At 36.8% G+C, this 14,875-nt stretch overlaps 4 protein-coding genes and 1 non-coding gene across 6 annotated transcripts in view; 1 reads left to right on the top strand and 4 right to left on the bottom strand.

Moving 5' to 3' along the window:
• The window catches only part of LOC104745475 (telomere repeat-binding protein 3-like), a 4,746-nt gene extending 1,322 nt beyond the window's left edge, over nucleotides 1-3,424 (bottom strand). Inside the window, exons 1-9 of one of the 2 annotated variants that reach the window (XM_019237240.1) lie at nucleotides 3,136-3,424; nucleotides 2,576-2,678; nucleotides 1,697-2,486; nucleotides 1,442-1,615; nucleotides 1,198-1,277; nucleotides 859-1,094; nucleotides 453-758; nucleotides 294-357; nucleotides 1-211 (exon numbers count right to left, since the gene is read on the bottom strand). In XM_019237240.1, the coding sequence (XP_019092785.1) occupies nucleotides 8-211; nucleotides 294-357; nucleotides 453-758; nucleotides 859-1,094; nucleotides 1,198-1,277; nucleotides 1,442-1,615; nucleotides 1,697-2,486; nucleotides 2,576-2,656 (1,935 nt within the window). In that variant the 5' untranslated portion in view covers nucleotides 2,657-2,678; nucleotides 3,136-3,424 and the 3' untranslated portion in view covers nucleotides 1-7. The remainder of the gene's footprint in view (nucleotides 212-293; nucleotides 358-452; nucleotides 759-858; nucleotides 1,095-1,197; nucleotides 1,278-1,441; nucleotides 1,616-1,696; nucleotides 2,487-2,575; nucleotides 2,679-3,135) is intronic. The other variant, XM_010466727.2, reaches the window with a different exon arrangement.
• On the top strand, nucleotides 5,962-8,136 carry LOC104745476. The gene is made up of 2 exons (XM_010466729.2): nucleotides 5,962-6,098; nucleotides 6,318-8,136. The coding sequence occupies exon 2, from the start codon at nucleotides 6,568-6,570 to the stop codon at nucleotides 8,041-8,043; it is 1,476 nt and encodes a 491-aa protein (XP_010465031.1). The 5' UTR covers nucleotides 5,962-6,098; nucleotides 6,318-6,567; the 3' UTR covers nucleotides 8,044-8,136.
• On the bottom strand, nucleotides 8,222-10,606 carry LOC104745477 (probable mediator of RNA polymerase II transcription subunit 37c). Its single transcript, XM_010466730.1, has 2 exons — nucleotides 10,280-10,606; nucleotides 8,222-10,094 (listed from the first exon to the last, which is right to left on the bottom strand). The coding sequence occupies exons 1-2, from the start codon at nucleotides 10,491-10,493 to the stop codon at nucleotides 8,356-8,358; spliced, it is 1,953 nt and encodes a 650-aa protein (XP_010465032.1). The 5' UTR covers nucleotides 10,494-10,606; the 3' UTR covers nucleotides 8,222-8,355.
• Nucleotides 13,690-13,961, bottom strand: LOC104745478 (dolichyl-diphosphooligosaccharide--protein glycosyltransferase subunit 4A-like). The gene has a single exon (XM_010466731.1). It carries the CDS (start codon nucleotides 13,959-13,961, stop codon nucleotides 13,848-13,850), a length of 114 nt encoding a protein of 37 aa, XP_010465033.1. The 3' UTR covers nucleotides 13,690-13,847.
• On the bottom strand, nucleotides 14,140-14,212 carry TRNAR-CCG. The gene has a single exon. It is a non-coding gene; the product is annotated as a tRNA-Arg (tRNA).

Here is a 14,875-nt window from a genome sequence, read left to right on the forward strand (position 1 = left end):
TTTTTTTTTACACTGAAACACCTGATTCAAGAGCTCTACCTCTGTTCATGTCTGGATCTTTAGATGCTCCTCTTGCTTGATGTTTTCCTTGGTGCTGCGACCAATACCCATATGCCCTCAAGACTCTGTCTAGGAGATCTTGTGGCACCGGCTCTCCTCTTCGTTGCTGCGGTGATATACTTGCTGTGTGAACCAGCGTCTTCCATTTGTCCTGCAAATTCACATGCTATTGGAATAGGCTATTGTGGGACGTTATATGTTCCAGATTACATGTTCTTGTTTAATGTATTTACCTTCAAGTCCACGTAAGTCCGATGTTCTGCGTTCTCAAAAGCACGCAATTTCACATCACGCCATCTGTGTGGATGATATATATCGACCATTAGCTTTTGAATTTTGACATGAACCGACTACCAAACCACATGAGTTATGGTGGAACTAGTGTTATTTACCTTCCAGTCCCGAGTTCCTCAACTGCTTGTACAAGAGCTTCTACCTCTGTCACAGAAAAGGGTCTCCTGGTTCTGCGCTGGGCAAGCTCACTACGCTTAGGTTTCTGATTCAACGGAACTATGGCAAGCGCCTTAACTTCCAAGGATGGAAGTGGAACAAGCGCTTTTGAATCTGATGAAGGTTCATCAACAGCTATGACACTCTGATATGGAACTACTTCGAGGTTACTGTCCACAATATTTCCTGAATCAATCACGTCATCTGCATGAGGAACTCCAGAATCTAACGTGGGAGAAGCCGGAGACCTGGGATGATCATTCAGAACCGCTTTTGCTTAGGTATCTTCAAGAAGAATGAACACCAGTGATATTCAACTAAAGCAGCACAAGGATATGATCTTAGTACCGTTCAGACAAATTCGTAGGGTCGGTTGGCACAGCAGGATCTTCGGAACACAAAGGTAGGGGAACTTTGCCGGGGCCAGGCTCCAAGGTGAACCCAAGGTTGTCCAGATTTTCATCACATGATATCCCAGTCTGTGAGAGAGTTTTCCTGTCATCTCTGACCTTCTTCCCATGCATCAACACCCCAACACGTATTCCTCCGCTGAGTAAAACACCGACAGCCTCCATCACCGTCCTCTGGAACCAAAAGGGTCAAAGATCAAAACGGTATTATGTTAACACCACACAAGAGAACCAAACATAAGTGAGGGAACGAAAGAAAATACATATTGACGTGTACCTTTAGTGATCCTACTGATGCAGTTTCTGGAACTTCAATAAAAAGCTCTGGAATCCTAAAGGACTTAATGCTTAGCTTTACTGCACCAGAGATAAAAATACATGAGAACCTCATTATCCAGTCTCAGGATAAATGTCTCAGTATCGTATACCATCCGGTCAAGTACCAAGGGAGCCCTTTGAGAGAACCACAACAGCTAAGATAAGATTTACTGAAGAGTTTTGATATAGACTACAATAACCACCTGTATCTCCCTTCTCGGGTAACTTGGAAACACTTCCACTACTGAGTCCTCCATCAGAAGTTACGACCGAGCTTCTGTCAGGTGATCTTCTCCTCTTATATATGATATCACGTTGCCATGCGTTGTATCCATAACACGGTTTTCTTTTGCGATAAAGAGTCTTTACACCCACATCTAGACATCATCAATGACCAAAGTAAGAACAGGGCAAATGACCAAAAAAAAAAAAGAGAAGAAATATTCAAAGATACTTACCAGCTCTACTGTGTCCAAAATCTTTGGAAACTTGCTTCCAGTATTTAGACGACAGCGACTTTCTTATTCTTCGAACTGATGGAGACCTATACGACTTAAATTTATTGCTAAGCTTATGATAACTAAAGAATTTTTCATCATCATCTTTTCTAACTAAGTTAGTATGATTCCCATGTCTAGCAAAGGAACCATTAGGAGTCATATCCATGCTGGATGGCAATTTTAAATCACCACCCACACGAACTAATTTAGGAAACTGCACACCTAAAGCAGTTGCATCCTCTAAGTTGCAAGCATCATCAGTGATTAACCCTCCATCTCCCAAGGGATCGGTTGCTTCTCCTTGTTTATTCACATTATTAACATCACCTGTCTCCCCATTGATGCCTCCAGATTTAACGTAAGAGTCACAATTAGCATTCTTGGTGTCACACCCTAAAGCCATCGAACCATGAGTCATTTTGTAATCAGACATTGGAGTTCGCTCCAAAACGCCGTCGTTATCCGGAAACGAGAAACTGTTCACCACACACTTCTCAGTAGAGTTGTGATATGTAGTAGTAGGCCTTGACACAGAGTTTCCTTGGTCGGAAAATTCAGATTTGACAGGCTTGCGTTTATCATCTTGTTCTTGTTTAACATCGTGATTAATCCCTTCAAATGCATTGGAAGACGCTGAAGAACTCTCGCTTTCCTTTTCCTGTAGCAACTTCCCAGCCAAAGCGAGTAAGTCAATAGCACAGATCTTAGTGTCGTAATCATCATCAATCTTCTTGTTTAGGACCTTCCTCTGAAAGGAGAAAAAAAACAACAACCAAAGAGTCATAAGAACGCAAGTCATGACATTAAGCTAACCACCAGATCACAATGAGAACATACCCTGCATGAACGAGGAGCTCTGGGGATATTGGGAAAGTCAAAGCCAACGGAAAGGCAATCTAACTTCCTCTTGAACACCATGTCTTCTCAAATATGCATATCACTGTGTTAAGACCAAACAAATGATCATCATTAGATTGAGCATGATGAGATCAACATTAATCAGTAAACCAATTTAGATCAGATCAACACAGCAAAATTCGAGCCTCTTAAATTCAAGACATGGATCACGGAAATGCAAAAGCATAATAAGTAGATCATTGAAGAAAAAGACTCAAAAATGCTAAGAAGCTGCTTACAAACTCCGATCAAGAAGATGAAACGAAACAGTAAACACCTGATGATGCTACCGATCAGATCTCGAAACAAAAATCACAAATTTCTGACAGACCCGCGAAAGAATGTAATGGAAATTTGAAATCCGGATCAGCAGAGAGAGAGAGAGAGAGAGAGAGTCAAAGGATGAAAAAAAATCAACAAAATTGACCCCAAAACCCCCCGAAAGAATTTTACAGATCGGTAAGTGCATATAAATCAATTGCGATCAAAAGACGACTCACCTATCAGCCACCAGTTTCTTGATCACGATCCAAAAACCACCACTTATGATTTACAGATCACGCAAACTTATATAACTAAAACCCCAATTTTATCTTTTGTTTACGTGTATAGAAAAGAAAAAAAAAAATGTACAAGAAAGGAAAAAGTTAGAATTCGATCTATACAAGAAAATGAACAATTCTACGAGTTTTTGTTTTGGTTGGGTTTGGGTTTTTGGTATGTGCGGTAAGAATCCGTCGTTGTCCTTAGAAAAGAAAGAAGGAAGAAGACGTGAAAAGCCCCATCTAGCCTAAACAGAAAAATATTTATTTATTTTATTATCATAAATTAAATAAATAAATTAAAAAGTTTTTTTTTTTTTAATGACCACACAAATAACAATGGGTTTGAGATGAGAGATGATGAGGCAGTTGAAGGAAACGGGCTATTGACGGTCACTCTTTTGTGAATTAGTATGTGGTAAACCCCTCTCTCCGGTTAACTGGCTATTGAGGGTCACCCTCTCTCTCTCCCTCGGTGTAGGGGGATCACTTCATAACCCCTTAAAACAAGATAGGTTTTGTCAGAAAGAATCTTTAATTTTTAGGGATCGGATATAAACAAAAAAAACAATTGAATATTAGTAGTGTTCTCTGATTGGAGTGGGGTCTTTGTAATACAGTACTACTATACAAACAACAAGAGTTGTCTATCTCTTCCACGTGGTTTAGAGTGAGACAACCAAGTCTTCTTCTTATTGCTTTGGTAATAACGTCACAAGGTTTTTTTAAACTCTTTTGTTTACTAACTTGAGTGATAATTCATCCCCACCAAAAAAGAAAAAGAAACAAACTGGATTGATAATATGAATTTCTTGATAGTAATTGTTTTTATGAGCTATATACATATATCTTAGACATGTTGATGAAGCATGTGCAAATGGGGCCAAATATGAACGTGATATTGTGTTTAATGTATTTGGTGTATTTTGTTGATTTAATGATCATGTTCTTGTGTTAAATAAGCATATGCTTGACTACCTATAAGAACTGAGATGTGTTGAATCTTAACTTCTTAACATAAATTTATGGCCAAGTGTTGAATCGATTAATACTTTGTTTATGTCGTGTTGGACTTCTCTGAGCTTGTCTACAACACATGATATGTGGCTGGTCTTTGGACCCTTGTTAGTTGCTGTAACTTTTGTGATTATGGGCCTCATGACAATTGATGAATGGGTCGGGTCGGGTCGGACAATTCTATTGGAAAGTAGAAGGAAGGTACACATTCCTCGAGAAAAAAGCTCCTCCGACCATTCTCTAATAAAGTTTTCTTGTTTGCATTCATGATTATTAGGCAACTATCGTTGGTTACGGTTTCATAGTTCTACTTCTACATATAGACGTTACAGGGAGAACGTTCGTATCCTCGTTTCACTTTACTCTTCTTTTGGATATGTTATATATATGTAGAGATTCATGGCCACACTTATGCTATTAATTAGGCGTATGTCACTCAATAGTCTGAGTTTTGTATGTAAATGGAAAAAATTGGGCCAAATTTACAAGATAACAAAAAAATAAATAAAATTCAGAAGACAAGAGACTCATATAATATTGCACGATCGCATGGTCGCATGGTTGAGCCTCGTGGGCATGAACATCACACAAATTGAATTGCATACAATTCACAAACATTTTATGAGGAGAAAAAAACATAGCACCAAAAGAGGTCCACGCACGGAAATGTAAGATAGTATATGGAGCTTAAAGATTTACAGAAAAAATCCATATGCTTTATTCTATATTTTGATTTGCATTATGCTTTTATACACTATAGAACCTTGAAAACGTGTGGTGCCATATTAGGAGAATAATTTATAACAGTATTTCTTACTTTTATGATGATTATATATTAATAAAGTTAATTTTGAGTTACTTTGCTAAATTTTTTTTAAACGAATTTTAGGATGAGTGACTACTGACTATACAAGTGTATATATATTTCATTGACGTGACTTTTTCTTCTTTTTTCTTGGTTGTAAAGTTTACTGCTCAACCAAAAGTAAATGTTATTTACATCATAACAAAAAGAAAAAAAAAACCTTATGTTTGTAATATATATACGATGGAGGGTTTTGTATTAATTACGAGTCCCATCCTGCTGCTTGGAACCAAATGATTTCCCGTATATGTGCTTTGTGATATACTGTAGCATGTAATGAAAAGGAACCAGACGAGAAGACTCCCATACCACAGGTTAATTCCGAAGACAAAATTTGTTAATGTTCCCAAATTCAATGAGTAGTCGAGAAGTGTAAATTGAACATATCTAGTAAATGTCGCCGCAAAAAGAAGATATACAGAGGAAAGGATTTATATTTTTAGTTAGATGGAGCATAATATATTTGCAGTACTCGTAAATCAAGGTTGATGTTATACTAAAATTTAACTTTTCAATTATCAAAAAAATACTTTTAAATAAATTTGTTTTGACATATGGGTCAATATCTTTTTATTAACATTATTCAATTACACTTGCTTATAAAATAATAAAGTCATACTTAAAATAGAAGAAAAACAACTAACACCTAAACGCTAGTAAACCAAAAAATGATTATCCAAGTAATAGTCATTAAATTTTGGAGTCAATGGTAATTAACTTTTGTTAACTAAACAAGTAAGTAACAAACCACTTGGAAAATCAAAGAGCAGCAGCAAGCCCATGAGTGGACCGCATATATTGACTAAACGCAAACGGCAAATCCTCGTAGCTCCGTCAAACATAAACGACGTTAACAAAACAAACGGCGTCCCCTGTCTTAAAATTTACGAGTCTCTCTCTCTCTCTCTTTTTCTCGCTTCTCTCAAAAAAAAAGAAAAAAAAAAAAAGGTTGGGATCATTATTTTGATAGAAGAGAAGCGACTCTAATCCTTTCGCCGCCGATAACGCAATCGTCTCGTCTCCAAGCTTGATCCATCGGGTTAGATTTCTCCTTCATATTCTTCGATGATCGTATTTGAATTTGTTTATCTGTTTTTTTCCCAATTAAACGAGGAAGAAATCACTGTTTGATCTTGTCGAATCTCTGAATAAACTACAGATTCGTGGATTCGATTGTTGATTGATGAACTTGTTCCAGATCCCTATTTCCCTCTATTAATTCTCTCTTCTTTGCTCTCTCTCGATTGATATTTTTCAGGTGGCGGTTGTTATAGGTAGCTCTCCATGTGTTGTTGTGAGTAACTAACTCTCTCTTCTTAGCTGGCCGTTGTTTTTGGAGCTTTAATAGCAAAAAACTTTAGAAGTGGTAATCAGTGAGAGAAGATCCTGTAAAGATGAAAATATCCTTGACTTGCATCTATGGCTTTGTCGATTGATGTTCTAATTCTCTTGCTACCTAAGGATCTGTGGAAATTTTAATAAAGTTGGTTAGAGAGAGAGAGGGAGATATGGGTGAGACTCTCATCACAACACTGTCTATGGAGAACTATCACCCGTCAACACTTCTTTCAATGGATTCTGGTGCTTTCACTCATGAAGAATCAGAGAGGGAGACTAACCGTTCCCTCATACTTACTGGACCTCCTGATATCAATCTTCCACTCTCATCTGAAGCAAGCCCATCTCTGCTTCTTTGGAACGAGCACTGTGATATTTTAGAAGTTGGACTTGGTCCTCAGTTATATGAGCCTGCTGAGGCTGTTGTTCATGTGCCTAAGGTTGCCAAGAAGTACAACAAGCGTGTTGATAGTGCTTGGGGTGCTTGGCTTTTCTTTCGTTTCTACTTTAAACCTGTTTTGGATGACAAGTCTAAAAATAAGTTGACCAGGGATAGTAATGGCTTGTCTGGTTATGATAAATCTGATTTGCAGCTTGACTCTTTCTTGGTTCAGCATGATATGGAGAATATGTATATGTGGGTGTTCAAGGAGAAGCCTGAAAATGCACTTGGCAAGATGCAGCTGCGCAGTTACATGAACGGACACTCACGTGAGGGTGAGCGTCCTTTCCCTTTTAGTGTGGACAAAGGTTTTGTTCGCTCTCATAGGATGCAGAGGAAACATTACCGTGGTCTCTCTAACCCACAGTGCCTCCATGGAATCGAAGTTGTTCATTCACCCAATCTTTCTGTACTCAACGAGGATGAAAAAAAGAAGTGGACAGAACTCACAGGCCGGGATGTCAACTTTGCTATTCCAGCTGAAGCTAGTGATTATGGTTCATGGAGGAACCTACCAACCACTGAGTTCGAGGCTGAGCGTCCTCTTCCTCTGGCTAAAGCTAACGGGCACACAACCCACCTGAAGAAACTGAACGGTACCTGCCTGAACCTGTCAACACATTCCCCGGACCATGTAGCTGATACAGTGGAAGTTCGACCCGGATCTAGCAATAAGCGCAAAAGGGATTGTCTTGCTCTAGGAAACTGCGATGACTCGAGCTCAAGTGAGAAATCCCTGGACATGAAAATCCATGCAACGGAGCTGCCTTGGTCAAATGACTTCAGCGGGGTGATGAAGAACGTGTACGGTCCAGTCACAGCTGCGAAAACGATATATGAAGACGACAAGGGGTTCTTAATAGTTATGAGTCTGCCATTTGTTGATTCGGGAAGGGTGAAGGTGACATGGAGGAATACACCAACACATGGTATAGTGAAGATATCATGTGTAAGTACAGCATGTGAGCCATTCATCAAGAGACATGATAGAACATTTAAGCTAACAGATCCGACACCAGAGCATTGCCCACCAGGGGAGTTTGTCCGCGAAGTCTCCCTGCCGAACAGGATTCCAGATGACGCCAAGCTTGAAGCTTACCGGGATGAAACCGGAACAACGCTAGAGGTTTTAGTGCCTAAACACCGAATGGGACCCGAGGAGCATGAGGTTCGCGTCTGTCTCCGTCCGTTCGTGCTAGAGTGAGATTGTAGTGCATAACTTCTTAAAGGATTTTATTGGTTCATGTATCATTGGATTATTCATATTTAATCATATTTACCCCATTTATTACTTTTTTTTAACCCTCTCGGTTCCTATTTAATCTCGGTTCCTAGTTTGAAGATCACTTTAAGTTCGAAACTGAATGGTAAATTTTCAAAACTAAAAGCAAAAATCTTAAAACATCAAATTGATCATAAAGCAGGCAGGTTCAGAGTAACACAGAAAGATAAACTAGGTTACACCAACTAGAAAATTAAAAGTGAACAGAGTACAACAAGAGAATCTTAAAAAAGCTTAATCAACTTCTTCAATCTTGGGGCCAGCACCGCCGCTACCACCAGCAGGAGCATCTTCGTCCATTCCCCCAGCACCACCCATATCAGGTCCAGCGCCTTGGTACATCCTAGCAATGATAGGGTTGCAAAGAGACTCGAGCTCCTTCATCTTATCGTCGAACTCATCTGCCTCCGCCAGCTGGTTACCATCCAACCATTCAATAGCTTGGTCGATCGCATCTTCAATCTTCTTCTTGTCAGCTGCATCAAGCTTAGATGCTATCTTCTCGTCCTTGATCGTGTTCCTCATGTTGTATGCATAGTTCTCGAGAGCGTTCTTTGCATCAACCTTCTTCTTGTGTTCTTCATCCTCAGCCTTGTACTTCTCTGCTTCCTGTACCATCTTCTCGATCTCTTCCTTTGATAGCCTTCCCTTGTCGTTTGTGATTGTGATCTTGTTCTTCTGACCAGTCGTCTTGTCCTCAGCCGACACGTTTAGGATACCATTGGCGTCAATGTCGAAGCAGACCGTAATTTGGGGAACACCTCGTGGAGCAGGTGGTATACCGCTGAGCTCGAACTTTCCCAAAAGGTTGTTGTCCTTCGTCCTTGCTCTCTCCCCTTCGTAGACTTGGATCAGAACACCAGGCTGGTTGTCTGAATAGGTAGAGAAGATCTGCTCTTTCTTCGTCGGAATAGTTGTGTTCCTCGGAATCAGAACAGTCATAACCCCACCGGCGGTTTCCAAACCCAAGGACAGAGGAGTAACATCAAGAAGTAACAAGTCTTGGACCTTCTCGTTCCCTTCCCCGCTCAAGATCGCAGCTTGGACAGCAGCTCCATAAGCAACAGCTTCATCCGGGTTAATGCTTTTACAGAGCTCTTTCCCATTGAAAAAGTCTTGTAACAACTGCTGCACTTTAGGGATTCTTGTAGAGCCACCAACAAGTACAACATCATGAACACTGCTCTTATCCATCTTAGCATCTCTCAAACACTTCTCCACTGGCTCCATACACTTCCTAAACAAATCCATGTTGAGCTCCTCGAACCTAGCACGAGTGATGGTTGTGTAGAAATCAATACCCTCGTACAAAGAGTCGATTTCAATAGTCGTCTGAGCAGTAGAAGAAAGAGTTCTCTTAGCCCTCTCACAAGCTGTCCTAAGCCTCCTCAAAGCTCTCGGGTTACCAGTGATATCCTTCTTGTTCTTCCTCTTAAACTCCTGAACAAAATGATTAACCATCCTGTTGTCGAAGTCCTCACCACCAAGATGCGTGTCACCAGCCGTGGCCTTCACTTCAAAGATACCTTCCTCAATCGTAAGCAAAGAAACATCAAAAGTACCACCTCCCAAATCAAAGATCAAAACATTCTTCTCGCCAACACTCGACGCCTTTTTATCAAGACCGTAAGCAATCGCAGCAGCGGTTGGCTCGTTGATGATACGCATCACGTTGAGACCAGAGATAACACCAGCGTCCTTAGTCGCCTGACGCTGAGAGTCGTTGAAATAAGCAGGTACGGTAACAACAGCGTTCTTAACAGGAGAGCCAAGGAAAGCTTCAGCAATCTCCCGCATCTTAATGAGAACCATGGAAGAGATCTCCTCGGCAGAGAACTGTTTCTCCTCTCCCTTGTAGTTGACTGTGATCATAGGCTTCTCAGCTGGACCGGATTTAACCGTGAATGGCCAGTGCTTTAAATCCGATTGAACCGACGGATCACTGTATCTTCTCCCAATCAGACGTTTAGCATCTGCAAAAACATCACAAACAAGTCAAATCATTCATCCTAACGAAACACAAAAGCAAGATCCATATATGAAAATATCAAAACCTTCTATATTTAGATTAGACCTAAATCAAAATCACTAGGCATGCAACTAAGTTGGGGAAAAGTAAAGCAGAGTTAGATTCAAAAAGAGAGCAGAGGAATCATACCGAAGACGGTGTTGGTAGGGTTCATGGCGACTTGATTTTTGGCGGCATCACCGATGAGACGCTCGGAGTCAGTGAAAGCAACGTAGGAAGGAGTGGTACGGTTGCCTTGATCGTTGGCGATGATTTCGACGCGGTCGTGTTGCCAAACACCGACGCAAGAGTAGGTAGTACCGAGATCGATACCGATAGCTGGACCTTCACCTTTACCCGCCATTATTTAGAGATCAAAGAAAAAATAGAAAGTAATTTGTGTTTGAGCTTGATGAGAAATTTGCGAGTGTTTTGTTCGTTCGTTTCGATTATGGTGTGAGGAAGGACAAGGGGCAAGGACGAGGTCTTATATACGGATGGAGGATGGGTCGGTAAAAGAGGCTTCGAGAATGTTCACGAGTGTAAATCTCAGCCGTTGGATCTTATTTTTTTGCGTCTTTTAGTTTTATTGTTTCCTTTTTTTTTTTAATTGTCTATCGGCTTCTTCTCGCTCCTTCGAGAGTGGTCTTTCAAATATGTCAATTAACTCAAAAAAGGAACTCTCGTTTTGAAAAAGGAAAAAAAAAAGAAAAGTCAGGTGACCCAATTAACATTTTTTTCTTTTACCTTTTCTTTTTGGAATTTTTGTTTTTTTACATATTTCTAAAAAAGTTAATCAAAAAGTTAATTAATAAAATCTGCACAGTAGACAGTCAAGTTATACTTTATAAAATTAAACATATTTATAAAATAAGTCTTTTGATTTATTAAATATACCACTAAAATATATAAGTAAATATTTATTTTATTATTATTTACATTATTTACATAAATGTGTCATTAGAATATATAAAGTAATATTTCTTTCTATTAGTTTTTTAAAATGAAAATCTTCATCAACTATTAAAAAAATAAAATATAGTTAACAATTTAATTATCATTTTCATAATATATTTAATTATTTCAAGTAAATTACATGTCATAAACTATTAAAAACTTTATTCATCTATTTAAATTTTTGAAATACAAAAGTTATTCTCCGATATTAAAAAATTTGATGATTATTCAAGTACTCCTTCTGTTTCACAATAAGTGTCATTTTAACACATTTCACACAAATTAAAAAAATATTAAAATATACATATATGCTCTTATTTAATAAATGTTTAATAGGTTAATTTAGTCATAGATTAATGGTAAAACAAGAAAATCTAATGAAAAAGATGCATTGAAAATATAAAATAGTGCATTGGAAATGTAAAATGACACTATTTGTGAACCAAAAATAAAATTCTAAAATGACACTATTTATGAAACAAAAGAAATATATATTAAAAATTGATTATCACAATAATCTTAAAAATAAATAACATTATCACAATTATCACAATAATTAATATTCTTTTCCACATTTTACAGGTGAAACATATTTTTACACAAAATAATTAAATGTAAATTTGAATAAAATAAGCAAATATATGTGTAAAACTATTATTGTGACACTTTATATTCCAAATAATAATTTTACTTGTAATAATTTTATTTGAGTTGATTTATCCCGCATATAGTGCGGGTTGTTACTTAGTTTAATTTTATAAAGTATAACTTGACTGTCTACTGTGCAGATTTTATTGTATTCAGGCAAGTATGAGGCGGTAATCTTACTAGGAAAAATTACTAAACTTGGAAAATAATTCATTGCATAGCATTAATTCAATAAAGTTTATGATCATTCTTGGGACATATCTATATTATTATTTTCACATCATTTTTGAGAATAAAGCTTGGAGTTCAAAGGTATTTACAGCCAATGTCATTACCATTAAAATACTTTAAAAAAAAAAAAATCGAAATATGCAAAAAGGGTATGTTAATTAAATATGCTCTTCCGACAAAAAAGAATAAAATATACTCTTATCAATCTAGTATAATTTTCCTAAATTATCCCACTCTGAACCTAATTTTCTGCAAAACTAAACAAAATTTTCGCTTTTACTCTATATTTATTTCAATCCATCATATTCAATTACTAAAAAATTTTAAATTTAAAAGAAAATTCCTCCAGATTTCCAGTCTTAAATATATAGAAAATCTAAAGAGTTCCTCTACTAAATGTAAAATATTTAATCTATAACAAGATTTAAAGTAACATTACCAAATAAAATCCCTGAAAAATACATAAAACAAAAAATCTTAAATTCCTAAACAATCAGATTTCTGTATAGCAATTAATTTTTATAAATGTTTTAAATATATTATTTAATAAACTTTAATAAATTTAAATTATTATAGGACGGGTTATGATCGATATTCTTATAAATTTAAAATGTCAATAATCCATCGCTACGACCATCGGTATTTTATACTAAAAAATAAATTTCTAAAGATATAATTTATATAGAAAATATATGGCTGTGGTGTACCGTTAAAAAATGGTCCTTACAATTAAGTCTATCGGGATTACAGATTTTAGCAAGGTATGTCTGCGGTTGATGGGTTGTGATGGGTTGTCCCAAAAACTATTAAAATAAATATATTTTTACATAGTTATGTATATATAATACATGAAATATGTGATAATGTGAGGAGATTTAATTTATACCAATCAAGATATTTACAAAATATTAATATTATAAGTTATTTTTAAAATTTTTTTATTTTTTCTTTGCCACTAAATTTTTTAAGAATAATTAATATAAAATTTAGGTTGAGGACATGCTTGGACATAACTTCAATGACCACGATCTTAGCGGGTTGACCCGCTGCAGTCCAAGAAAAAAGAAATGTGGACTGACCTGTTTGACACATCTATGTACATGATTATTATAAACAAACTGGTACAACTTAATAATATAAGCGGATATTAATAAATTTTGTAATGAATTCTGGCTCATCCTCCGAATATTTTTATCTTGGATTGGTGAAATTAATTTATAACAAAAATAATTATTGTGTTGTATATAAACCGCAGATTAAATTGTAGAATTAACAATCAAAATACAATATACAATCTTAAATTTAAAATAAAAAGTAAAAAATTAACTAATAATTACAATTTGAAATTTAATGATTTTAGTAAAAAAATCATCTATCGCAGGTTAAAATCTAGTATTTATAGTAAGTGGAACGAGATAGATTACTAATTTTCTTTAATTCAAAAGCTCAATCCGGTTTGATTCGTCTTTAATTGTAAACAGTAATAATATGCTTTGGGGGTCAGAACCGCGCAGTTTAGGTTGGTCGGTTGTGGTAAGGACTAAGAAGCATGATTAGTGAAGCTGAGACAACCTAAAACCATTATTTACTGTAAAATCAACGCCTTTCAATGTACAAAGAGCCTCTCTCTCGGAGTTTGGTGTTTAGCAATTTCATCAAAGATGCGAATGGGATAAAGATGAAAAATGCAGATAAGAAGAGTTGAATCTCCCGCAAGAGTGGGATAATGAAAAATTGGAAATGGATTTAGAAACATCTTAAACAACATTATCATCTCCTCAACAAAGACTGTTATTATCTCTTTTCAGTTTGAAGCAGGAAATAAATAATACTATAAACTAATAGAAAGCCTTACATCAATCCATTCTAAAGTTTCCATCACTCAGGTCGCTTCAAACTTGGGATCAGCAGCTACGTAGTGATAAGCAATTACCAATCCGAAGATGAAGATGCCAAGAAAATTGACAATAAACCCCAAGTCTTGATCATCGATCATCTGCCACCCAACACAAATGAAAACAACAATACTTTGAGCAACCGATTCTTATCTCATCAACAAACAGACACAAGGACATATATAGCTCCTATCCCAATACTTAAACTCACTTAGTTATTATTGTTAAAACAACAAAACGATAGAAGAATTAAGAAGAAAAAAAAAAGATCAAAGAGGATGATCCCAGTGGGAATCGAACCCACGACCTTTAGATTCGGAGTCTAACGCGATATCCACTCCGCTATGGGATCACATTGTAGAAGAAACTGAGAATTCAATCATCTAAAACCTAAAACGTGACACAATCCGACAAGAGAATTTGGCACCTTTCTCTCTCGTCGACAGAGACGGGAGATTCAAAGGACCATATCACACAGATGGCCGCCACAGAAACAAACTCTAAAAACACAACAACACAACTAATACAGAGACTGACCAGATCAAAACTCTCAAAAAACACACACACTTGTTGGATCAGATCTAACAAAGAAGATATGCGTAGAAATTTAAAATTGAGTGGGATTTACCGTTTTATCAGGACGGTCGGACGAGATCTCCAGAGACACAAATGCGATTTACAGAACAGAAGCAAAGTAATTTGGATCTCTGGGTTTCTCCATCTCTTGAGGGTTTTTATTTACAAGCTTGGCCCAATACTTTTTAACGACGTCGTTTTACATGTGGATCAATAGTTGTTAGTAAACTTCTTGGCTTTTCAGAGTTTTGAGTTTTAACAACTGTAAGTCTGTAACTTCTACACCTTCTCGTCTTCTCAGATCAAATAGTGACAGCCAAAATGGACAAGAAAATTTTTTAGATTACAAAAGCACCGGTTAGGCTCACCCTTTTCACATAACCATTTTAAATGCAAAACATTTAGGCACCCAAAAGGCTAAAAAGCCTCTATCTCTAAT

The sequence above is a fragment of the Camelina sativa genome, chromosome 15, assembly GCF_000633955.1.
Source record: "Camelina sativa cultivar DH55 chromosome 15, Cs, whole genome shotgun sequence".
Classification (NCBI taxonomy): domain Eukaryota; kingdom Viridiplantae; phylum Streptophyta; class Magnoliopsida; order Brassicales; family Brassicaceae; genus Camelina; species Camelina sativa.

Excerpts from the sequence above, each read along its gene's own strand:
- LOC104745476 (XM_010466729.2), top strand. The coding sequence starts at position 6,568 with ATGGGTGAGACTCTCATCACAACACTGTCTATGGAGAACTATCACCCG.
- LOC104745478 (XM_010466731.1), bottom strand. The coding sequence starts at position 13,961 with ATGATCGATGATCAAGACTTGGGGTTTATTGTCAATTTTCTTGGCATC.
- LOC104745477 (XM_010466730.1), bottom strand. The coding sequence starts at position 10,493 with ATGGCGGGTAAAGGTGAAGGTCCAGCTATCGGTATCGATCTCGGTACT. Across the intron at positions 10,095-10,279 it reads CCCTACCAACACCGTCTTCG|ATGCTAAACGTCTGATTGGG; the intron begins GTATGATTCCTC and ends ATGTTTTTGCAG.